Below are 26620 nucleotides of genomic sequence, written 5' to 3'. Positions count from 1 at the left end.
AAATAGAAATTTCAAATAAAAAATACAACTTCCTTACGGAGTTGAAAGTTTATTTTAGGTAACATTGTGTGTAGCATGCAGGGGACTTTGCTCATTTTCCAAAGGCCAGAAAGCTGTAACTGAAACTTGAAAGTCTTAGTGGCCAGTAGGGAGGAATACTATAGAAGTGATCCGGTATTAGATCCCTTCAGTCACCCAAATCTACGAGCAACCTGGCTCACTGCCACACCCAGTTTTGACAATCCCAGCAAAAGTTGTGGAGAAAACAGAAAGAACTGTTTGGTTTTACTGCATCTGTCCCTTTGATCAATGGGCTGATTGGAATATTATCTGCATCCTGATCAGCTTTCTGCTACATGAAAGGCTAAATAATGAGGATTTAGCATTCTTACCCCCAAGCTCAAACCCTGAGGGTCCAGATATTCTTTCAAACCACCCTGAGGTGATATATTCACTGAGCATTCATTCCTAGCAATATTTCTCCAGGTTGGAATTGTTGCATGAGAACAGCAGGTTGCAAAAACAACAGTTCCAGAGACTCTATGTTTTGGCATCACTGTAGTAACAACTGAGTAGCACCTCTTCTACCAGCTCAGCCTGGCCCTTTCCAACATTTGGTTTTCCTATATTTACTTCAGACGGGCCTGACATCCCCACAATCGACCCTCAGGAGCCAGTTTACATAGAGGACTTCCCCCTTAACCTCTCGTGTTCTGCCAACTCCAACCCACCTGCCAATTATTCTTGGTATCATAATGAGAAACTTCTGGAAGCTCAGAACAAGTCCCAACTCCTGATCTCGCATCTTTCTCTAAATGATGCCGGCAAATATACTTGTAATGCCACCAATGATGCCACTGGCCTTTTCAGCCACACCAGCCTGGAGATCAGCGTCCTGGGTGAGTAGCTTGAAAGCCAGGCTGCATCCTAGGCTAACTTGCACCTTCCTGTGGCTCATAAGACTGTCCTTGCAGTCACTGTTCATCTGTACAACGGGGACTTGATTGTGCGAACTCTGTCTCGTGGCCATTTTGGTTTCCAGGATGCATTCCTCGTATTCTGTCACCTCACTGTCCCTTTACAGTATTCATGGCGATCACTCCACTTCAGTTCTTGATGGACCATGAAGTTTCTCTTCTTCAGGTCAAATCCAGTTCCTGGTCTTGGAGTCTCTCTGTTTCTTACCATATTTCTGGACTCACACTACTTTTTCCCTGTCAATGAAAACTCCCAGATAACAAACAAAAAATGTTCCTCTCTCATCTGTCTCAATCCATTGTTGCCTCAGTCCTCACTTTTCCTCATGGTGTGTTGCACATTCCAAGTCACAAACTCTCAGTCAATGGACCATTTCTGTTCCTTGTATACACTCAACCTTTTCAGGGTTCCAAAGTTTTGCTAGAGTCCAAAGTCTTCCCACTTCCTCTGGCATCAACTGGAAGGTTTCACCTGTCATTAAGTCTTTATATTTCCTTTATAATAACAAAGCTAATTTTCATTTCACTGTCTTTTCAAGCTGGGTTTTTTTTTGGGGGGGGGGTACAATATGGCTGTGATGTTTGGCCACAAAATCTCAGTCCTTTGTGAAGTGCTTTCTTCTGTCTTAAATGTTGTCGAGGAAGCAAACTGTAGACTGGTAGTACAACACACTCCCGGCGTTGATTTTTCCAATGGTCTCCTCTTTGTCTGTCTGGGCTCAGTGCCGGTTTCTCTCAATATTGCTCCTTTTCCAAATTCATCGAAATCCAGGGCTGTTGCACTACAAGAAATATGGAGCCCTTTTGCAACTTTTCTTTCTCAACAGGAGAAGTACGTAATGTGACCATTTCCGGCCCCTCTAATGCCAAAGAAAATGATAGTGTCACTTTGAACTGCAATGCTGCTGGCACCAATGTTTCATATTACTGGCTGAAGGGAAGCCAGGTGATTGAAGGAGGAGGTCATATCTCTTTAGACAACAACAACCAGAGGCTCATTCTCAACCCAGTCACCAGGAACGATGAGGCCAACTACACCTGCTTTGGGAACAACAGCTTCTCTGAAAGTTCCAGTGAGCCACATTGGCTGCAAATCTTCTGTAAGTCTAGACTCACTTTGTGGGCAATGGCAGGCAACTGGTGTCCCATAGTCCAAATCCAGTGGCAGTCAATCATAGGTTGCCCCATCACATTTTACCTTCTGTAGCAGACAAAAGTGGCTCTTTCAGCTCTAACACAGCTGGCTTCAGAAGGGAGGAGAAACTGCCAGAATCTGTCCTGGGCACACGTTTGCTACAGCCTCCCCCTTTTTCTGAGAGCAGTGTGGCTCTCCATTGCAACTAGCTATGAGTATACTGGCTGCATGAAGTCAAGAAGAGTAGGAGATTTGACCCACACCTGGGACTCAACTATGAAATGGTCTGCAGGTCAATCGTATTGCTAACCCCTAATCCTATTGTTACTGTTGGAGGGTTTTTTGTTTGCTCCATTTCATCCAAGATAGCCCCCTCCCTAACTCCCCCTGTCAATCTTCAAGTACACAAATAGAAATTTCAAATAATACAACTTCCTTACGGAGTTGAAAGGGTTTCTTAGCTAACGTTGTGTGTAGCATTCAGGGTACTTTGCTCATTTTCCAAAGGCCAGAAAGCTGTAACTGAAGCTTGAAAGTCTTAGTGGCCAGTAGGGAGGAATACTATAGAAGCGATCCGGTGTTAGTTCCCTTCAGTCACCCAAATCTACGAGCAACTTGACTCACTGCCACACCCAGTTTTGACAATCCCAACAAAAGTTGTGGAGAAAACAGAAAGAACTGTTTGGTTTTACTGCATCTGTCCCTTTGATCAATGGGCTGATTGGAATATTATCTGCATCCTGATCAGCTTTCTGCTACATGAAAGGCTAAATAATGAGGATTTAGCATTCCTACCCCCCAGCTCAAACCCTTAGGGTCCTGATATTCTTTCAAACCACCCTGAGGTGATATATTCACTGAGCATCCATTCCCATGGATATTTCTCCAGGTTGGAATTGTTGCATGAGAACATCAGGTTGGGAGGGGGGGGTGGACCGTACCAGTGGCTCTATATTTTGGCATCAGTGTGGTAACATCTGAGTAGCACCCTTACTACTAGCACAGCCTGACCCTTTCCAACATGTGGCTTTCCTATATTTGCTTCAGACGGGCCCGACATCCCCACAATCGACCCTCAGGAGCCAGTTTATAGAGACCAATCCACCCTTAACCTCTCGTGTTCTGCCTACTCCAACCCACCTGCCAGTTATTCTTGGTATCATAATGAGAAACTTCTGGAAGCTCAGAATGGGTCCCAACTTCTGATTTCGCATCTTTCTCTAAATGATGCCGGCAAATATACTTGTAATGCCACCAATGATGCCACTGGCCTTTTCAGCCACACCAGCCTGGAGATCAGCGTCCTGGGTGAGTAGCTTGAAAGCCAGGCTGCATCCTAGGCTAACTTGCGCCTTTCTGTGGCTGATAAGACTGTCCTTGCAGTCACTGTTCATCTGTACGATGGGGACTTGATTGCGCGAACTCTGTCTCGTGGCCATTTTGGTTTCCAGGATGCATTCTTTGTATTCTGTCACCTCACTGTCCCTTTACGGTATCCGTGCCGATCACTCCACTTCAGTTCCTGAAGTACCATGAAGTTTCTCTTCTTCAGGTCAAATCCAGTTCCTGGTCTTGGAGTCTCTCTGTCTCTTACCATATTTCTGGACTCACACTACTTTTTCCCTGTCATTGAAAACACCGAGATAACGAACACAATTGTGTAGACGTTCCTGCCATTTCTTCTTCTTTGTGTGCCTTGTCTTCAAGAACCTTCTAGAAATTTGATTGATGTGGTGGTTCAAGTTGGCAAGGGTCCCTGGATGGACCCTTTCCCTCTAGTTGCTTGCCTTCCTTAACTTTGTTCTACTTGGGCTTTATCTTGGTGCTCCGTCGATGATCATCTTTATTCCAAAACCTGGATCAGAAGATTTTCCACTGATTTGCACTGAAATCCCAAATAACTCATTCCCAAAGAAGCAAACTCTGTTCTATTCTCTGTTGCAGAACCTTCAGAATTCATCACACCTGTTCCTTCACTGCTGTGCATTCCGTCTTCCTTGTGAAATGCATCAGAGATGGGATTGTAATTAATGCTCACTGCAGTTCTTCTGTTTTTCGGTTATTTACTGTATCAACTATTTTCTTGTCCACTTCTTTTGCCTTGTTCCATGTTGACATTCATCCCAGACTGGACATTGATTTCACACTGACAGCCTTTTGCAACCCATAATGTTGAAGTGTTTCTATGTGTGCCCTCCTGTTCTTTGCATCTGCCAACTTGTTCCTTTATGCTGCAGAATTTAGTTTATCGAAGCTTCCTAATTGAAAATAAAGAGGAGTTTCACCTCTCTGCGGCAAACGGATCACACTGCAGGACCTCTCCTTAAATGACAGCTGGATATATTCAACTTCCAAGATGCAGAATGAAGAAACGACTCTGAGGAGGCCTGCTTACTTCTCCACTTTTACCTTGGATAACACCATCATTCCCTCTACTTCTCTCTCTCTTCTCTCTCTCCCTCTACAGGATATGTCACTAATATCACCATCAGTGACTCTGGCAAGGCCATCGAGAATAGCATCACAGTTCTGAACTGCACCTCCGCAGGCACTAACGTTTCCTACTCTTGGTTAAGAGGGAACGAGAGCCTGGTGGTTGGAGAGCGCATTTCTCTGAGCAACAACAACCAGGTCCTCACATTCAATCCAACGAGCCGGAATGACTCGGACAGCTACAGCTGCTATGGATATAACAGCTTCTCTAATGACAGCACCTCATACTTGCTGAATGTTTTGTGTAAGTCTGGTCCTACCATTGAGGGAGGGTTGGAGCAGTTCTGGGAGCGGAGCATGTGGGGGCTTGACTTAGGCCCTGAGAGTGCAAGACTATAACTTTTAAAGACAAGGATATCTGGCAAGCAGATTCAATAAGACTGAAATACACAAAAGTAGAGAGACCCGCCATGTGAGTTAACTCACTTCATGCAAAGTTAGCACTCACAACTTCTAAAAACATTACTTCACGCCCCCAATCTACCTTCTTTTGGAACCGGATTTCCAGAACTCTGCTGTTTTTAAAACTCGCCCCCACTTATTGCAGTGCAATTATTATTATTATTATTATTATTATTATTATTATTATTATTATTATTATTATTTATACCCCACCCATCTGTCCACTCCAGGCAGTTCCCAACAGAATATTATTATTAATAATAATAATAAAAGCAATAAAAGATCAAACATTAAAGATCAAACGTTAAACAGAATATTATTATTAATAATAATAATAAAAGCAATAAAAGATCAAACATTAAAGACAGGGCTGCCTTCAGATGTTTTCTAAAAGTCTGATAGTTGTTTATTTCCTTGACATCTGATGAGAGGGAATTCCACAGGGCGGGTGCCACTACTGAGAAGGCCCTCTGCTTGGTTCCTTGTAACCTCGCTTCTCGCAGTGAGGGAACCGCCAGAAGGCCCACTGAGCCGGACCTCAGTGTTGAACGATAGGGGTGGGGACGCTCCTTCAGTATATCATAAAATATTTTGAAAGTACCACCAAAATCTCTAGGAGAGATAGAAGATCATTGTAGCGGCCCTTATTTGATCTAACTTGATTTCACACAGCACTGTCAACTCTTAAGAACTGCATCAGCCCCAAAGATAGTAAGTTGAAGTTCAGGGGTCTGCATCATATTGAGCGAGATCTGTGGCCCCTGTAATCCAGAGCCAGTGTAACGTAATGATTAGAGTGTTAGGCTAGGACCTGGCAACCCAAGGTTCAAATTCCCACTCAGCCATGAAGCTCACTGGGTGACCTTGAACCAGCCACTGTCTCTCATCCTAACCTCCCTCACTGGCTTGGTGTAGAATAAAATACAGAGGGGAGAACCAAGCAGATCCCCCTTGAGCTCCCTGGAGGAAAAGGTGAGATATAAATGAGAAATCAGAATAAATGAATGAATAAATAGAACTGCCTGGCCTAATCGGCGGCAAAGTAGCTGTCCAGCATCGGAGGCAGATGTCATTTCTGGACCACTGGAATCCTTCACTGCAGATGGCAAGGACTAGATTTGTGGCCTAGTAGAGGCATACCATGTGCTTTAGCACATAGCTCCTTCCCAGTACGTATTGTGCAACTTCCTGTATAGTGATTGGCTGGCCATGGTGTGATGTAAATTCTAGCCTTGCTGCTCAGAGGTTAGCTGAGTCAATACTCCTTGCTTGTCTCAGATTTCACACAGAGACACACATTTTACTGGCAAAACCTAAGAAACCAGAAGGAGCTCTTTCCCCTTTCAAATGCTCAAACTGCAACTGCTGCATATCTGGCCACATTGGGCTTCACGATGTTAGTTTGCTCCTCCTTGAGTTTTGATGAGGGAGAGGTAAATAATGTCGCTGCCACTTGTGTTACCCCGGAGCTATTAAAGCGACAGGCGCCATCTCCCAAGTCAAGACCTGTCACCCGTAAGCTTGCAATTCCTTCTTGTCCTTAAGCAAAGCCAGCCACCCAGCAAACTTCAGAAATCTTCACTAATTGCATTTAAAAAAAAGAGGCCAGGCTCACTTGATAGTGTATTGTTCTTGACACACAGCTTTTCCATTTAATTGAGCTTATACGTTCCTCTTTTCATAAATTGCTCACGAATAAGCCGTAACAAGTTCCCAAAGATACCTTAAAAGCAGGGAACAAAATTATTGCCTGCATCCTTCCCAGCTTGCTCAACTTCCCATTTTAGGTTCACTGCTTCCTGCTTTCCTCTCTCTGATAACAGAGTTGGTAATATTGATTCCTAGATCACAAACCAGTAATTGGCTTCTACCAAGGATTTTCCCACAGTTTTGGGAAATCCTGATAATTCTTTTGTCAGGATTCCCAGACAAATGTAAGAATGCTCTAAGTAAGTAAACTTATCCCGGATACGGAAAGGGCAGTCTAAACCTCCCAAGGCAGCTATTCTGCCGTCTCCGTACAAGCGCTTCTATCTGCAATTCAGCTTTCTTCCAACTAAGAAAACAACATCACACTTCACATGCCGAACACACAGGCATGTGTCGGTCAATCTGACTCTCAGTGCATTTTGCCAAAGGTGGCACCTGAGTCCTCCAGGATCTCACTGGCTTCCCCCAACTTCTGACTCTCCTGTATTTACTCCAGATGGGCCTGATGTCCCTGAAATTGGCCCCAGTGAGCACTATTACGCAGAGGGCTCCAACCTCACTCTCTCCTGCACTGCTGACTCCAACCCAGCTGCGCAATACACCTGGAGTTTCAATGAGACATCAGACATAGGGTCCGCCTCCCAGCTTTCTATCCACAATCTGCAGTTCCACCACAGTGGGAATTACACCTGCAAGGCTTTCAACAATGAAACCAATGCTAGCTCCACCTCCGCAAGCCGGGAGATCTGGGTACTAGGTAAGTATCCACAGGGTTACACGCATCCATGTCTTACAATCGTGACTTCTAACTCGCTGGAATTTCTTTTGCCACGCTGGTCATTCATACTCCTGTCCCACTTCCTGCTTCCATGGGACTCTTCCTGGAGCCAAACCCAATGTTCTCTTTTCGCCTCCTGTTCCTTTTTTTCTAATGAATGCTTGGGTATTCTGCCATTTTCTGCCTACCTACCCAGCAGGCTCAGGTGCCCTTCTGTTATTGATTTGTCTCCCACGGGATATTGCATGGCTCACAGTGTCTCTTCGAATCTAATCAGTCACCTGTCAATGAAGACCTTCAAATCAAGATCACCAATGGAATGCACCTTCGGTGGTGTTTTGCTGCCTTGGCAAACTTCTTGTATGTTTTCTGTTCATCTTATTCTCAGGACTCTGTCCTCTCTAGGATGCATCTCCTGAAACTGGATAAGAATCTTGATGCAACAGCTTACTCCTTCCCTTCGAAGCAATGGTGCTCACAGCCACTTGCTTCACTGTCTCTCCCTCTGGTGCCTTTTTGCACTGACTGTAACTTCTATTTAGGACTGTCCACAAATAAAATAAAACAAAAATATCTCTTGTCCGTGGAAATTGTCCATCTGTCCCCAGTCAGGGCCTTGTTCATCACCTGTCACTCAGCACTTCTTTGGTATCTTTGAGGTCCTTCTTGTTCTTCTGTTGGTGAAAGCAGTCGCATGGCTTTTAAACTACGTTTCTGTCCTCCTTGGAAGATTTCAAGGGAAGAGGGAGTCCTTGCAGGCAAACCTGCAACACCCTTCCCTGCATCTGTTCACCATTTGTTCCTTGATAACCTTCTGCCTCCTCGTTATTCTTTCCTTACAGCGGAGGTTTCTGATGTTACCATTATGGGTCTGTCGGAAGCCATTGAGAACGAGTCGCTGATTCTGACTTGCACCTCCGTTGGCAGCGAGGTCTCTTACTATTGGTTCAGAGGGAATCAGAGCCTGGAGGATGGAGGGCATATATCTCTGAGTCATGATAACCAAAACCTCACAATAAACCCGGTCAGCCGGTCTGATGCAGGTTCCTACACCTGCCTTGGAGTCAACAGAATCAGCAATAACACCAGTACCCCCTTCGAACTGACAGTGTTCTGTAAGTGTGGTGCCAATTCTCAGTTCATCCCTTCTATCACCTCCTTCCAGCTTCCCTCTCCCCTGTATGTACCTCCTAAAAACTGAATGAGTTTCTTCAGTCCCTTGAGCCACCTCTTTAGCCCTTCACCATGATGCCCAACTTGTGATTCTCCTCTGTTTGCTCCAGATGGGCCTGATGATCCTGTAATCAGCCCCAAAAACAATACTTACCGTACGGGATCCAGCCTCAACCTCAGCTGCAGTGCCGACTCCCACCCGCCGCCTCAATACACTTGGATTTTTAAAGAGGGAATAATTGGGAACACCTCTGAGCTGTTGGTCTCGAATCTGTCTCTCAACGACACTGGGGATTATACCTGCAGTGCTTTCAATGTTGAGACTAATCTCAGCAAAAGTGCAAGCCTCCTTGTTGAGGTGTATGGTAAGTATCTCTTCAGGGAACCCAGCTTGGTGTTTTCCGCTGTGGCACCAAATGCCACCAGTTTGTCTGCATTCTCTTTGGGGCAGCTCCCTGTGCTGCCCACTGTCTCCTCATCTGTCCTTTCCAATGTCTATATTCATCAAGACTTCCGTGAGTCTCTCAAGGAGAGATCAGGCTGGCCTGTAGCTTGCAACTTCCTATGCTGGGTGCGGCTGTTAGCCTGGATTATACTTGGTTTACAGGAACTTCCTTTATTTTCTACTCATTTTGCCTGATGCCTGCAGCGAATGGTCAGACAGTACCCAAAAATGAAGCGTTAAATGATGACAAGAATCATGACTGGTGGTAGGGTGTCGCTGCCGCTGTTTTAATAACATATACACAGCTAACTTGATAGTTGAAACATGCCACGTGGTCCTAACTTGATAACCCAGAGTGCTAACTTGGGTATATTATATTCTGTCTACATCTGGGAATGGGTGTGGGGGGTGGGAATCCCATATAATGTTCCTTTGTGTACCATGCTTATTTAGATTAGGAGGTGAGGAAACTTTCTTCTGTGGAGCCTGAGTTGCTTTTCCTTAGGAGTAATCTGTTGGGACATGGGTGGGTTAAACCACAGAGCCTAGGGCTTGCCAATCATAAGGTTGGCGGTTCGAATCCCTGCGACGGGGTGAGCTCCTGTTGCTCAGTTCCTGCTCCTGCCAACCTAGCAGTTCGAACACATCAAAGTGCGGGGAGGTAAACGGCGTTTCCGTGCGCTGCTCTGGTTTGCCAGAAGCGGCTTAGTCATGCTGGCCACATGACCCGAAAGCTGTCTGCGGACAAACGCCGGCTCCCTTGGCCAGTAAAGCGAGATGAGCGCCACAACCCCAGAGTCGTCTGCGACTGAACCTAAAGGTCAGGGGTCCCTTTACCTTTACCTTTAATCTGTTTGTAGCTGGGGCTGCTCTTTTCTTCCTCCCCACCCATCGGGCTACAGGGGGAGGGACAGCTTGAGCTCAGAGGTCTGAACTGAGAGCTTTCAAAGCCCCCCCTTCCCTCCACACTTCTTCCATTAGCACGATCTCTATTGGCTCACCACCCACCCCTGTCCTGCCTCCTGCTCTTCCTCTAGGCACACATCCACAAAATTTGGCCGAGGGCCCCAGATCTTTAGCATGTAAGTTTCTTATGCAACATAGACTGCGCTGGAAGGTTAATGAGATTCTGTTAGCATAGCTTAGTGATGGGACTCTCACTTTGCATTGTGCATCGGAATGATCTGCGTTATCCAAACTTCTAGGCCAGGGGTTCCCCAACTGTGGTCTGTGGACCACCACTGGTCTGCAAGCTTCATTCAGGTGTTCTGCAGCATGTTTATGGAAAAACACCATTTGAATTCTATGTTAGTAGCCCCCTCCAATGACCACTTTGAAAATTGCTGAGGGTCTTAGTGTGGACTCCAAAGCTTTCTCCACTTCTATGATGAACTGGGAAAGAGACGCTCTGCAGCATGTGGAGTGGTTGCCATCAGCCTCAGCTTAGCCTGGACTCTGTGCAGATCTTGGACTCCAAATACGAATGAGGTACTGGGATTCTGGCAGTTTCGGGTTGGGAGGGAAGAAGCACTTTAGAGCATAATAGCATAGAGTACCAGAATAGTAACAGGAAGCAAACAGATCTGAAAAAGATCCAAGCCCTTGAGAAGACCGGCTCAGTGACTAAGCTAGATTTAATTCTTTGTTTGTTTGCTGGCAGATCATATGCAACTGTTGCCTTGCCCTTTGGGCAGTGCCAACTTGACAGTTTTAAACCAGTGTGACTGGGATTCTTTATCCTTCTCTGCACCTTCCAAGCATGCATTCAGTGCATAGGAGTTACGAATTCACAAATTTTGCATGGTTTTGCATGAACCCTACACAAATACACAACCATTGTATTTGAGATTTCACCTTCTTGGAAATGGTAACCATGATTATCCCCAGTTGGGGGTTCTCCTATAAAGAGAAACCGTTATCCCTACATGTGCCAGATTGCAAAGCTTTTAAAACAGTTTCTATCCCTTACTACTGCAGCAATATGTCTGGGAGTGTTTGGTAGATAGTTGCTGAAATTTCAGAAGCCAGGGAGGTCACTAAAAGAATGATTGCCAATGCCTGGGGTTTGTCCTTACACAGGAAAACATGAACCAAGAGATTATGCAGACCAATACAAATGAAAGACTAAATTGTGCAAATCTGCGAAATAAGTTGAACCTGCGTAATTTCTTTTATGTCACATAATTCAGTTTTTTTTGGAGCAGAATTGGGATTCCCTAGGTAGATGTAGATTTGTTTGTTTGTTTGTTTGTTTTTAAAACATAGAGTACATGTAGCTGTGATTCTCGGGTAACTAATTGATGCAAAGTGATTGTTCGAATGCCTCCTGTTAAGTTTCGGTTGGTTACTAGGTTAATGTGTCACAGCTCTGCTCAGGTTCAGAGAGTCCTGTATCAAGGTCTGCTTCCAACCCCCACTAGCCATTGGGTGTTGAAGTTGTTGCTGGATGTTTCTCTTGGTCGCATTGTCACATGCCACCCAGAACTGTGAACTGTCATCAGCTCCATTGCTGCTTCCTGGCAGATGAGCTAGGCAAAAGCCTGCTCTTTCACATCTGTTTGCTCTGTAGAATTTGCAAATCACTTCTTTGTGCTGTCTCAGTCCACTCTTTCACTTGTACCGGTAATTTACCCTCATCTATCCAGCATCCATTGTCTATGAAAATGTGACATCCCAGGTGTGTTTGTGTCCTCCGGGTTCTTTCCGCATGATGCATCTCAAACGCCTTTCTTTAATCTTAGTTTCAGCATTTCCTTATTATGCCAATAAAGCTCAACCCTTGAACTGAGATACAGCTTAGTGCTTTGTTTATCACCCTGGGGGATATCCTGGCTGACTAAGTCACCTCTCTCAGTGATAACAACTCTGTGTAGTGCATCTGAGATCTGTTCCTCATCTCTCTTATTCTCCCACCACCACCACCCTTCCACCCCACCTCTGACTTACGCGCTGCCCTCATCAGTATAAAATCAGTATATCAGCCTTTCAAACCAATTTACTACTTGTGGTTCCCAGGGACTGTATCCTTGGAATTCTCTGGAAGGGTTCCTAATGAATTCTTCTCGTTTTCCTCCTAAAATTCAGTTCCCATTGCTCCTCGCTGGCGTCGCTTTGCTTTCTTTTAATTTATTGAATTCATTCCCAAATCTAAGAAAACCAATTAAACAAGAGCACCCACACGTGTGATTTAATACAAAAATCAAAAGCATGTCTCTAAATCTGATAAATCCTGCTGCACCACCGGAGGCGTCCCAGGGGACCTGGAGCCATGGGGTATTCTACATCTGTTCGTTTCCTCCTCCACTCCGTTTTTTTTTAAAAAAAAAAAACTGTTTTAACTATTTATTTTACTTTGCTTATAGGACAGCTGAGTGCATTATGAAGTGCAGTCGTGGTGAGGAAACCCCAGCCTCTCAACATCTTAATTTCCCAGAGGCATCTCTACATATAAATGAACATATGCAGATTGCATGCAAATACGTGTCAGGGACCTGCACCCCGTCCATTCAGTTCCCTAGGAGTGTCCCCTCCACACACACCATCCAATAAACATCTTGCCCTTCCTCCTAGTGGTTAGGAGGACTCCTCAATAGGTGCCTCTGCAGCTTCTTTGCTGACTCGCCTCCTGCTCTCTTCAAGCAAGCAATGAGAGGAGCAGGCTCACCCTGTCACCGTCTTCCCCAATGCAGGTGACCTCCAGATGTTCTGAATTACAGCCCCCATCAGCTCCTGCTAACACATCAGTGCTGGCTGGAGCTGATGGTACTTGTAATCTCAAACATCTGGAAGGGCACCAGGTTGGGTTAAACTGCCTTGTCTTCTTTCTCTCTTTCTCTCTCTGAGAGGTGGTGCCGATTTGGCCCAGGAGAAGAGACAAGCTAATGGTCAATGGGCAGCAATGGTGCCTGTTCAGGAAGAGGGCCCAACTAAGAGCATCTTGCCCCAGGACCCTCGGGAACCTCGAAGCATCACTGCATGCAGTGCAATTGCCCAGGATGTTCTCCTGCACAGCCTCGTGGAAGAACCCTGGGAAAGCTTTCCTGCTCGGTCCTGCAAATTGCATAAATTTCCCCGACACTTCATTAAACCACTTAGCAGCACACGCCCCATATTAACATTCCCTTTACAAAAACCCCACAACAGCCTATTATGTGACGCCATCAGCAACTGGTGTCCAACTACTTTTAAATGGGCAAGGGACGGACACCCGAGATTGAGCACTAATAGGGCTTAAAACTGACCACGACAACATAGAGGTTGTAAAAAAAAAAATCAAATCACCTTGTTTTTGTAAAATGTCTCTGGGTTATAGCAGTGGCTGGCGCCACTTAATTGTTAATTTCAAAGCATGAGGTCAGTCGCTGTCTCAGCTACTCTCATTTCAAAATTTCATTAAATCACAGTTTGCAAATTCCATGTAAATTGCTGCTAAGAAGGGGCCTTTGGAGAGCAGCTGCAGGAAGCTTCTAGCTCACTCGCTTCCTCCTCGAGATGTCTTGCCTGGAAATGCTGCCAAAATGTATCTCCTCCAACACATACACACACACCCTTTCTGTGTGTTCTCTATAATGCAATGGTGCCCAAAACAACCCACAGCCCTGGCAATTCAGTACATAATTCCTTGAACACTTTCGTATAGCAATCTCGAGCTATGCTTTCAAAAGAAGCAGGATTCTCCTTTAAAAGTGACAGTATTCCTGACACACTCCAGGGACCAAGTGCTTCACTTTCCCTAATAACCACACTTGAAGAGCCCCTGCCCAGATTTAGGGCCTATGAGGACCCACAAAACATGACCCTCTTTCTGTTTTGTGTGCAGAAATCCTCTCCAGTCCAGTCCTGTGGCCTGCAGAAGCCATAGTGGCAGAGAACGGAAACGTCTCCTTACAGTGTGACACCTCCAATAGCCTCGATGTCAACGTCACCTGGTTCAAGGGCAGTAACCCTGTCCCAGATAAGGCTGTGCTTTTCAACAGGAACCGAACCCTCACTCTAACTGCCGTCTCCAAAGATGAGGAAGGGATGTATACATGTAAAGCTACCAACCCTGTCAGCAATGCCACAAGCAACCCCAGTAATATTAGCTTGGCATGTAAGTAACTCTGGTTTGAAAATGCTTGGTGGCTCCTTTCTCCTTGCCTTTGCTTCATGCATTTGGCAGGGAGGGCATCTGTGAGTCCTAATGGGGATTTCCTCTCTCTCTTGATCTCCCCACCCCTGGTCTTTCTGAAATAAGGGGTGCTGGCGCTTGAATCATACTTGGAGGCTAAGAGCCCCCTATTCCCTAACCCTGATGTGTGGAAGTAGCTTGTGGGGAGGCGGGAAAAGTACTCTGCAAATGCTAGCAGATGCTGTCTCCTTTATTAATAAAGGCCTGCCTTTTAAAGCTAAGCCATTGAAAATGCCTTCGGAGAGCTGAACCCCAGTGAACACTTTCTCATATTAAGCCCTAAAGCTGGTTGGCCAGCTCTCTTGCTGCGTTTTGGGGTGGTGCACACACATGGAGGCAGGTGTGTGTACGGACGTGGGTGGCGCTGTAGGTTAAATCACAGAGCCTAGGACTTGCCGATCAGAAGGTCGGCAGTTCGAATCCCCACGACGGGGTGAGCTCCGGTTGCTCGGTCCCTGCTCCTGCCAACCTAGCAGTTCGAAAGCACCTCAAAGTGCAAGTAGACAAATAGGTACCGCTCCAGCAGGAAGGTAAACGGGGTTTCTGTGCGCTGCTCTGGTTCGCCAGAAGCGGCTTAGTCATGCTGGCCACATGACCTGGAAGCTGTACGCCGGCTCCCTCGGCCAATAAAGCGAGATGAGCGCCGCAACCCCAGAGTCGGTCACAACTGGACCTAATGGTCAGGGGTACCTTTACCTTTACCTTTACACACAGGGGGGCAGGACGACACAAACACACCTCTCCCCTGTTTCCACCCGTTGGTCCTGATTCTACTTGCTTTCCTTTCTAGATGGGCCAGATAACGTTAAGCTGAACCAAACAGGAACCATAACTCTAAAATTAGGTTCCCGTTTGGCTCTGCTGTGTACTGCAAAGTCCCTACCCGAAGCCCAGTTTCGGTGGTTTTTCAATCATACTAATATGAATGTGACGGCGAACACCTTCAACACAGACTTAACAGCCTGGGAAGATGGAGGCAATTACACCTGCCAGGCTTACAACAGCGTCATTGAGAAGCTGGCCTCAGCATCTGTCAATGTGAAATTGACAACGCAGGGTGAGTCGCTTGACAAGCCCACATTTGTCTCTTGTCCCACCAGCATTTTGAATGTCCCACAGTCTCCCCCTGGACCTGATTATTGAAAATGTGGCCAATCCGAGTGGAATTAACAGAGGAGGACGCAACTGACTTTTTTTGCGGGCAGGAAAGGGTGGTATCTAAAGTCAGCTGCACCAAGATCTCATTGAAACCAGTTGAGTGAGTTCATCCTGACAACTCCCCATGATTTCAGTGGAACTAGGTGGAACTGGATCCAACCCAAAGGCTTGTTTAGGCTTTCCCTTGCTCCTGCGCCTTTCATTATTTAAAAAAACATATACCCTGCCTTTCTAGGCGAGATGGCCACGCAGGACTATTAACAGTGTCACAAAATAAAACACGACAAGCAAGATAAGATATAATCAAACAATAAACTGCGTTAAAAAAATTAAACTTTAACTACAGCCTGAAAACGTAATAGCTTCGGTTTTCCCCACCCCGCATTGTTGCAGCTCTTTACTAGCAAAAGCTTCACCTGCTTGGTTTCTGGGTGTCCGACTGCAGTTTAAAGGCACAGATTACGCAGGGCCAGGGTTAAAAAACAGAAGAGGCAGACCTTGTTATCTATTCTTGCACCTGAATGCTTGGAAAAAACTTTGTGGCAAATTTCTGTAGTCTTTAGTATTGAGGGTTTTATGCAGCGAGATGTTTTCTTTTGGAGGAGGAATGATGATCCGGAGATGCGTGGACATTGGTTTAGAAGCTGTTCAGAAGTACAAAAATGATACAGGTTGCTTAGGCATCGTAGAAGGGGTGCAGCAAGTGCAAGCCATGGGGTTTTTTATGCTTCTCATGGGGCTGCCCATGTTGCTTTATACACCTGGTCTTCCCACATTCTAAATCCCATAGGGAGCCCACATGGGTAGAAAGGGCTGCTGCTCCAGAAGTTGTCCTTCCACACAGGAGGAGCCACAGGTCATCTGGAATGGAGCCTCCACCCTTTGTATCTGTGTTGCCCCTGTACATGTGATGTGTGAAGAGATCTACTGGTTTGCACGGTACAGAGCTACTCTCTGTGCTGCAGCCTGAGAACCCCATTTCTTGTGGTGGTTCTGGTTTGCTGGTTTGTTTGCTTAGGCATGGCGTGAATTTGTTAATATTGACTCACTACCAACCCCCTGGTTACAGGAACAAATTTAGACGTTTGTTAATTTTCATCTTGGTTCTCGGCATTCGAAAAGTCCTGCAGCTTCCTCTTACGTGCATCAGACCTAAATGCGACAAAACTTCTCAGCTTAGAGCTGCAAATTTGAAGCAAATAAGAAACGGCCTTTAAGATGCAGAAAGATTGGAAACCTAAGTGTAATATAAGCAGCTGTATATTGCTTTTTATTAGATATTGTCATTTTTATTAAATCGTTTTTTGTGATTGTGTTTTTAGCGATTGTAAGTTTTTAAACTGTATCTAATGTTGTATTTTAAATTGTTGTAACCCGCCCTGGGATTGTAGGGTAAAGGGCAGATAATTATTATTATTATTATTAATAATAATAATAATAATAATAATAGTCATAGAATAATATGAACCAGGAACAGATTCCCTTCTTCTCCTGTGAGTGTGCATCAGAGGGCTCCAAAATCATTTGATTGTGGTGTGTTTCACACGGAATGCTAAGCCAAAGTATGACTAAGTATTAATGGGCAAGCGTGTGGGTTGCTCAACACTAGGGTTGCCATATTTCAAGAGTTGTTGAGCTTTTTTTGGCAATGTCCAGGAAATTCCAGACATATGGCAACCCTACTCAACACTATCTAGAGCTAAGCCTTGGTTTGTCATAGCACATGGTCCATGACTTGTCTTCCTCTAACAAACCACAAGCTGTAAGCCAAGAGCAAACCTTGGCTACAGCCCATGGTTGGTTTGGAGTGAGACAAACCATCAGCCCAGGTACACACAAACCATGACTTAGCTCCTGGTAGGAGAGCAGCAGCCGGGCTAGGGAGGAGGTAGCCATCACCAACTTGAATAACCTCTGAATAGATATGGTTAGGGACTGCACTGTTAGTTTCAATTTACAAAGCCCTATAGAGCTTGGGATGAGGATATTTGCAGGACTTCCTCCTCCCGAATAGGCTGCCCATGTCACTATGGCCTAAAGAGGGGAACCCCCTAACCATATCAGACCTTTATGAAGGTTACATTCATAAGAGTCGACAGGACCTTTTCTGTTGTGGCCCCTACCGTGTGGACTGCTCACTCTCCCTATTAGGCCAGCCTGGCTGCTTTTGCCAGCCGTTAAAGATCTGTCTCTTTGCCCTGGCCTTGCCAGACCTCTAGTACTTGGCTGATTATTCCGGTTTTGTTGAATCCCATAAGGTTTCTGGGTTGTGAACCGTTTTGCTATTATGGCAAATGAAAAGTGCTGTAGAATTTTTAAAAAATTAATCCAAAGGCTATCGCTTGTGAGGAAAGGGGATATGAAGTGAAAGCTTGAGAAGCCTCTCTGCACCCACACCACATATAAACTTGGGGTAAAGTTGCCTCCTCTGTTTTCACTCCTGCCCCTTTGCTTTGTTAACAGTAGTCAGACCATACAGAAAACAAGCTGGTGAAGTTTTCCCCACCACCACTTACCTCCATGCCATTAAAAAGTTCACTGTCTGAATTTCTGTTTGTCAGAGTGACGTTGAAGGCACAGGAGCTAGGGACGCTAAAATAAACAAACAGATGGCAACCTTGGCTAGAGGTTCCAAAAGACTGATTTAGTAAAGGGAAAGGGGCATTACGGTCATAGAGTTGGTTTTCATTGCGGGGGGGGGGGGAGGAAACTTCTGCATATCAACCTAAGCATGTTGTGCTTCCTTTTTCTGGTTATTTGGCTATAACTTTTGATAGACTACAGATAATGGAACAAACTTTGTTGCATTACACTCTTCATTAAATTATCTTTCCATTGATATATAATCTTATGGTCTTACTCTCCCCCCCAAAAAAAATGGTGTTATGAGACATCTCATCTCAGAAATACACTTTTCCCAAAAGGTTTCCATAATTTTGGCCTCTAGTGTAAACTCTACTTTCCAAAGTTCATGATTCCTCTTATTCCCCTCTTCCAGAATCAGCTCCATCAGGTTCGGGTCTCAGTCCAGGACAAATTGCTGGAATTGTCATAGGTTGTTTGCTTGGAGTAGCACTCATTGGAGGTCTGGGATATTTCCTGTTCACCAAGACTGCCTTGGGGTAAGTTTGCCATCTTGGATTGGGGTTCCCCATTTGCCATCTGAATTTGCCATCACCCCAGCTTCTCCAGGACCTTCCTGCTCTATTTACCTGGTTTGATTGGTCTCTCTGCTCACGCTCGGGGTTTGAGGCTGTCTCAGGGGTGCGGGTATCTTTCCTGTCTCTCCAGCCTGGGTTGGAGCCCTGTCTTACACATCTCTTGGAAGAACCACGTGTGTCCTGCTGCTCATGCCTCCCAGCCAAAGCACTGGCACTAACCTGGGTTGCCAGATTCAAGATAGGGCAGGGGAAGAAACTTCTGCTTCTTCTGCAAAGAACTTGAATAAGTTGCAGCTGCTGAAATTCCCCGCTTCTTTATAGCCTGTCAAAAGACATAGAAGGCCTGCCCTCTGTTGAATCTGGTGACTCCAAAAGCACACACATTTTATTTATTGATTTATAAAGCAATTTATTTATTATAACAAATATGTGTATACTGCTGCAATATAACAAATATATCAAAGCGGTGTACAGCAATAAAAGCATAAAATCATACAGTGAAACCACTAAAAGCGTTCAAAAAGTTTAAAACACACATATGGAGCGAATGGATAATTATGATTGGATGGACCCTTTGTAAAAAGTGTTAAGTCTTACGCATTGTTTATGACATGTTTAGGCAACAATATTAAGTATGGACCTGCCAAACTTTCAGCTATCAGGGACCCTGAAAAGTCAAATGCATATGTAAGTGGGGAGATCGTAAGGGGTGGGGTGGGATGATGATAGTGGCAAAATTTCAAAGACTGACGGTGTTCACGGGAGGAGAAAATTCGTCTCCTGAACTCAGAACAGACGTATAAAGGTTGGGGGTGTCTGAAAGACAGAGAGACTGGGGGGGGGGGTGTCTTCAGATCATCTCCAACACTTGCCAATGAAGCCATAAGCAATGGAAGACAAAACAAGGCTGGCCCATGGCTACTGGTTTTTGCTCGTAACCACATAGGGGTGTGCCCTAGGCCTATTCTCAGTTCACACAGGGAAACAGCGAGGGCCCCCAAGGCCTTGCCAGTGCCCTTTTAGGACCAGTTGAGGACCCTTCAACTCTGTAGATGTTGTTGAACTACAGCTTACACCATCCCTGACTAGTTGCCCTGTTAGCTGGGAATCATGGGAGATGTAGTCCAGCAGCATCTGAAGGGCCGGAGGTTGCCCGTGAACTGGGTGCGCTCTTTAGAAGGTGTCCCAGAATTCCCTGCAATTTACCGGGGTTTCCTTTGCTGGCACACGAGGGCTCCCTTTGCAAACAGGTCAATACAGGGAAGGTTCCGTCAGTGTAGAAAGTTTGGAAACCACCACTGGTGTGGCCAAGGGCAAGATAAAAATTGGATGGATGACTATGTGGCACAAAGAAAGCGAATGAGATTTATTATTTCACGTGACTGGTCACTAGTATAGGACGAGGGGTAATGTGCTGGTTCTGTTGTTGGGGGAGAGACCCCCTGCTTGCTATAGGATCAAACAGTGTCTGCTGTTTACCTAGGAGGACGGAACAACACTCATCTAATGGAAACATACCCTCAGCTCCCGGCCGCAGTAAGTATCAGCCCAACGGGCTGGGCCGGGGTCTGTGTGACGCATGTTGTGTGCTCTATGTTACTCTCCCCGGACACCATCACCCCGTTTAGGCTGAGCCTTTATAGTTCATGAAGAAGGTAGATGGACTTCCCATGCACTTCTGTTCCAAAGCACGGGCAAGTAGGACCGCTCCATCCCCAACCCAGATGCATCATGGGAAACTCCTGCTTAATCCGTTTCATGGGAGCGGAGAGAAAGGGCTTCACAGCTGCTCCAGCTCCCATTTCCAAGAGACTGGCTGGGGGAATCTCTTCCCTGACCCCTCCTGGGGAGGGGAAAGGAAGCTGCTGTTTTCTGTGGAGTGTGGGTATCTTCCTGTCCCCTGTCGCCCTCTCCACCCACCCCACAAAAACCCTTCATCGTCTTTTTGGGATTCCTGCTGTGGCTCTGTAGCCAGCCTGGTGGTGGAAAAGCTCACGAGAGGGGACTTGCAGGAGGTGATGGGGCTCGCCAGACTGGTCTCTCCAGAGAACGTCCATTTCTGCCCTCTGCACTGCCACCATAATTTTCCTGGAATCAAGTCTATCCAAGACCGTTCTTTGCCTGCCTCTTTAATCATGCTTGGGCTTCGGTGCGAAGCAAGGAACGGAAGTGAAGAATTGAGGGGTGAGGGTGGAAGCAGGTGGCTCCCTTCCTCTACTCCCTACATTGGCCTTGGAGTGCTCAGGTGGACTCAGCACAGGTAGGAAGATGCAGCAGGTGGGGCTGGAGCAAGGGGGAAGGGTGTGAGATGGGGGAAAGACTGGAGTGAGGAGGGGAGGGTCTACACGCACACACACATCCCCTCTCCTGTCCCACCTGTCCAGCTGATGGACCCATTACCTTGCTCACCTTTGGTCCCCACCCTGCATTCAGCTCTCACCTGGGGCTCCTAGAAGGTGTCAGCAGGTGACAGCAACCACACCCTGGAAACAGCTTCAACTGGCCGGCTAAACCAGGTGAGGGTAGCCAATGGATCTCACACCCTCAGTGAGCTAGGGACTTTCCCCTGCATGCGAAGACAGACTCTGGCATATGGAGCAGACGAGATCAAAAGCGGGTCCAACGGTCAAGAAGGCAGTTCCTGCACGTTCTGTCGAGGGAAGTGAGGGGCAGATGGGGCTTGTCCACCTGGGAAGGGAGCCCATCTAGGAGAAGAAAAACTCTGATCCTAAACCTCTGCTGCCTTGTGGGATATCTTCGGGAGAAGAACAGACTCGGGAGTAAACCCTACACAAATCCAGAGTAGAGTCCCTAAAACAGTTGGCCTTGTACGCCTCCTTCTGGCAACTCCTGCAGCCCAGCTGGCACCAAATGTCTTGCTCTGCTTTCCTTTGGACCACATCAGCGAGGCCAAGAGGGCGGTCTTGTCATGGGGGCAGTGCAGAACCTCTAGGCACACTTGGATGCTGCTCACGCAGTGCTTTGACGTCACTCCCGGAGGCGCACTGTCTCTCAAGACAGACAGATGCCTAAACACACGTTGCTCATGTCCGCCATGTTGTAGGATTGCCAGTCTGGGCTCAGTGTAGGCTTCTGGGGTTTTAAGAGCTGCCCGAAGAGAGAATGTTTACCTGCTAGGCCTTCCCCCTCCCCTTTCACTAAACTGTGGTTTAGTGAAAGTAGCAGCTGTGCATACCCGGTGGACCTCTCCTTTCTATGCAGCCCTAAAAGTGGGGGTAGCTAAGCTGTGCCCCCCCCCCCAGATCCTGTTGGACTCTCCCATTGGGAGCCCAGCAATGTCTGGATGGCACATGGTCAGAGAGGTCAGCCCTAAAGGAATACGGCCCTTTAGGAGATTCCTGATACCAAGGGGGAAATCCCGGCCAGGCACCTTCATTGCTTACCACGTTACTAATCCAGCTCACGCCATTTGTCCTGTCTGCTTCTGCTAATCCAGTGGGAGTCCCCGCCCCACTGTGGTCCAAGGGCAGAGGGTTGTGGGTTTTCAGTGTCTCCTGCTTGGCTCCCGTGGGCTTGTGTTCAGGCTCTGTCTGTTGTACCTGCCAGTTCCCTGATACTCTCTCTCTGTCCTGTCTCTGTCATTTCAGACCAGGGCGTCACTGACACCAAACCCACACCGGTAAGGACGGAATCATGATATTGAAGTCCGTATCATGATATTGGTTTCATAATTTTTGACCTGGCAATATCTTGCAAATCATGATGTGTGTGTGTGTGTTTGTGTGCGTGCTATCCAAAAATCACAATGTGGGGGAAACCATGAAGCCAGCCAATACCTCAACATAGCTCCATCCTTATTTCAGACATTGTGATATATCGGTACATTGCGATGTTTAGCTGGTGATATATCACAGTGCTGAAAACCAGATATTGCCCAGTCCTAGAGGGGCCTGGGGGCTTCCTGAGCCCATTCCCAATCCTGGAACAAGGAAGCAACCCCCAACTCTTTGACCTGCTAACAACAGCTTCATCTGCAGAACGTAGCAATGTGACAATGACTCAAGTTCTTGACGGGGACAAGATGTTTGGATTGCCTTGATGGTGGCAAACTGCCCTTCATTAGAGATTTCCAGGCAGAAGCTGCACGGGTCCACCTAGCATAGATGCTGTAGTAGTGGATTTCTTGCATTAGCAGGTCGTGGCATGGATGACCCCTGAGGTCCCTTCCAAATTTTCAGAAGCATTATCATGCTTAACAAAGAATCTGCCTCTCCCCACCCTTGTGTTCTGGCCACTTGGTATCCTAGCCCTAATGATTCAGGATTCTGGCCTGAGAGGTGAGTGGACTTTGGTGCCCGTACAGCCAAACTACCCTGGGGGTGTCTTGCTTGCTCCAGAGTAAGTGAGGTAAGTCTATACAGTCTGCTGGTCAACGTAGAGTTTAATTTTACCACGCTTCTAGCACCTCCGAGGGAATTAGATGTGTCTCTCTCAGAGCAGGAGGAGAGGGCTCCCTAAAGGGGAACTAGGAGGTAGTTGCTAGGAGATTCATAAGCTTCTCTTTGGCCTCCACCTCACCTGTTTGGAACGGCCTCCCCCAGGAGGTGGTGGACTCTCCATCCTTGGAGGTTTTTAAGCAGAGGTTGGATGGTCATCTGTCAAGGATGCTTTAGCTGACATTCCTGCATTGCGAGACCCTTGAGGTCCCTTCCGATTCTACAATTCTGAGATTCCCTCATCACATGCAAGGAGAATCTCCACCTTTTAAAATGAATGGACCTGCTCATGTGCAGTGGGTAAGGGGCTTGGGGCTCAGGTGGTGCTGGCTAAAGGCTTAGCCACACTTACCTTTTGCCCTTCTCCTTCCAGGCACAGGTCCACGCTCTAAAACTCAGAGTCTGAGAGCTCCTCTTTCTTTTGCCCTGGAGCTTTCCCCACAAAATCTTAACTATTTGAAGCTGAAGCGCAACGAATGGCCATTCAAGTTTTCTGTGGGTTGCCATTTGCTCCAATTCAGCTTTAAAGAGCAGGTTCTTGTGCAGAAAGCTATGGATCCAAAAAAAAGGATGCTTGGACACAGAGCTTCAAAGTGTGGACCATTCCTGGAAAGCATGGAGGAAAAGTTAAGTGTGGATAAGCTGAAAGTGTTGGCCGGCAGAGGAGGAAGACCAGAGCAAAACAGCCAGAAGCAAAAACTAGACAACCTAGTAAGCTTAAAAGTAAACTTAATTGCGTTAAATTCCAATGAAATGAAATGTGTTTCAAAATATCAAAATAAGAGTTTAGTTCTTGGCTGTTACCCTGGTACTTTTGCACTCGCTGGCTGGATCACTGGAAGTTTGATGTTTTCTGAGTAACAGACTGATTATCGATTGCATGCTTTTCCTTATAACCTTGCAAGTGAAAAGGCCTCCGCCTTGTTGTGTGCTGCTGTTTGCTTTTCTTAATTCCAATGAAAGCTGGAGATTCGGGGAAGGGCCTTTCAAGATCCCAGGAGGGGCTGCTCCCCCCACAGGCCCACCTGTGGCAAGGGCCCTGCCTTCGAACCTTCCTTTGCTCCCTCTGACTCCTTCTGATGTTCTCTTGCAGGGTGAAGAGGACATACAATATTCAACACTAGCCTTCAAGGCCAACCACCCTCCTCAGCCACAGCCAGCGGCCGCCTGGCCTTTGGAAAGCAACATAATATACTCAGAAATCAAGAAGAAATGATCAGAGATGAATCTCCCCTAATGGGCTCACCAGTGCAAACATCCCCTATGACTCACCTCTGCTTCATTTGCCTGGATTTTATTTTGGTTGGGGGGGGGGTTAAAAAAAACTGTTGCCTCTTCTGAAGATAAGACTATCAGTCCCTCCCTTACACACACACACACACACACACACACACACACACACACACACCACTCAAATGGTTCTCCTCTACCAACCTGAGCTGAAAACAAAAAAAGCAGAAGTTTGTCTCCACGCCCTGCCACCTGCTGTAATTGAGGGTAGGGTTTGGAATGGAACCAAACCGTTTGAAAGCAGGCCTTTCTTCCACCCACCCTGCCGTGGCTGGCATGCATGACAAGAGGGAGGCCGTTTCATCCTCGGATCTGTGTGGGGAGAAACTAGAAACATTTTAGATACCTCTTTTCCCTTTCGCTCTCTCTCTCTTTCCCCATCCTGCTACCGTTTCGCTTCCTGGCTGTGCCAAACCTCCCCTCTTTCTCCTGTCCCTCGGGTTGTGGTGTCGCTAGGCAGCGGTGTGGCTGCTGCTCCCTCAGGCCTACCCCAGACACCACAAGCCCTCCCTGAGGGAGCTGGATTCCAGGCACCGGCGAAGAAAGCGCTCAATATCCGGGAAAGTGTGCACTGGGAAACAGGCTGGTGTGGCAACTGTGTCCAGGGCCAGTCTGGACTGGAGAAGACCTTTGCTTCTGATGCCTCCATCTGACTCCAGATGCTTCTGAGCTTATTCTTTTTTGAGGAGGCATAAAAACTTGCTTGGGGGTCAGGCCAGACCCGTGGACCCCTCTTACTGTCCAGAATGAACTGGCAACATCTCAACAAGACAGCAACACCCATTGCCCTGCAGTCTGGCTTTTGGCTTCAGCTATTCTTTTGCTCATGTGAATTTGAAAGTGCCCTATGTGTGGATATGGAACTCGGGGTGACGTGTGGGTGGGAGGGGGGATTTGTGGTGGCAAAGCCATAATTATTTCCCCTCTGCCTGGTAAGGCCACCAGTCATTATGCCTTCTTCACCACCACCGCTCCATTTATCATGATTAACCCGCCAAATCCAGTCTATAATAGAAGGAGCAGATTGGTTAAGCACATCAGGCTGCTATAGAACATGGGGTGAGTTGAAGCATCTTGAATAGATTCCCTTCCATGTTTCTCCATCTACGTGGTGTCTAGAAATGGAAGAGAACTGTGCCAAATGTCTGGAGGCTTAGAGCACTGGACAGGGGTTAGGAAGCCACCACTTGTGGAAGAGGAAGAGATCCAATGTCTCCCCGTGTTCCCTGGGCGACCGCAGAGCCAGTGGGCAAAGCACTGGGGTCAGTTGTAAGAACCGTGACGCTCGCTGAGCAGCCTTGAGCAAGTTAACCACCCCTCAGACTAACCTCCTTTGCAGAATTGTTGTGGGGCTAGAGTGAAATAAGGCTATAACAATAATAATGCCTCAAGCCAGCAGGAGAGGAGGGGGGATGGGGTCTCAGGAGATTAATTTATTTTAATTGCAGGTGTAGAATCAGGGGCAGCAGGGTCTGCATTCTAGATTAGCTCAACTCCCACGCGGCAAAGAAATGTCTCAGAACGGGCAGGCGAACTGCAAAATTCAACGAAGTGTGGCGAGGAAGAACGGAGGAGGGCGCTTAACAGCGAGCAGTTGTCCGTTTTGCTTCAAACATCCGTGCCGGTTTCGCAACTAGCCAGCTTCTAGCTAATGGGGCAGACATGCCGGGCACTGTTGATGTTAGCCTGAGCCAAAGGCAGACCTCATAAAATCTCTTGATAGGAACGAGAGGGGAATCCCATGCCTTCTGCTCCCTCGTCGTGTTGTTTGGCTGTGCGTTCTCCTCCATCACCACAAGTTTGTCATCTTCGACTGAGAGTGCGCCTTTGCTGCGATAGCATCTCGTACACTCTGGGCCTCGCTAATCGTTGGGTGTGGCTGGAAGACGGCATGTATTCACGTTAAGCTTCAGGACGGAAGGACAATGGAGCAGTGTTTGGAACAAGCGCCGGGCTCATCATGCCCCAGTTAACCCATGCGTCGTTCTCCCATCTTGAGGAGGCCTGGCACAGTTGTCTGCAGTGAAGGAACTCCCATAAAAGAAAGCTTGTCTCCCTCTTGCATCCGGTTGGCACCGGGCCTTTGGACTGATTACTTGGTGTCCTGCGGGACAGGGGAAGCAGAGAAGGCCGCTCAGATCTGAGCGAGAGTGCAGAATTGGAGATGGAACGCAAAGCTGATGATTGTGGGAATTTGGGCTGTTATTCTGGTTGTAAAATGATGAATAATTTTGTTTTTAATAATAACAATAATAAATTGAGAATGGAAAA

The 26620-nt window shown here is 46.8% G+C and overlaps 1 protein-coding gene across 1 annotated transcript; it reads left to right on the top strand.

Annotated features, from left to right (window-relative positions):
- The first annotated feature begins 1734 nt into the window (after positions 1-1734).
- On the top strand, positions 1735-26620 carry LOC309375952 (cell adhesion molecule CEACAM5-like). The gene is made up of 12 exons (XM_081921988.1): positions 1735-2077; positions 3160-3420; positions 4580-4849; positions 7214-7474; positions 8338-8610; positions 8779-9033; positions 13933-14205; positions 15074-15340; positions 18440-18563; positions 20086-20138; positions 22211-22242; positions 24153-26620. The coding sequence occupies exons 1-12, from the start codon at positions 1771-1773 to the stop codon at positions 24273-24275; spliced, it is 2499 nt and encodes an 832-aa protein (XP_081778114.1). The 5' UTR covers positions 1735-1770; the 3' UTR covers positions 24276-26620.

The sequence above is a fragment of the Podarcis melisellensis genome (assembly GCF_964234715.1).
Source record: "Podarcis melisellensis genome assembly, chromosome: 8".
In the NCBI taxonomy this organism is placed as follows: Eukaryota; Metazoa; Chordata; class Lepidosauria; order Squamata; family Lacertidae; genus Podarcis; species Podarcis melisellensis.
The sequence above is the reverse complement of the archived record's forward strand: the minus strand, read 5'-3'. Positions and strand labels throughout refer to the sequence as shown.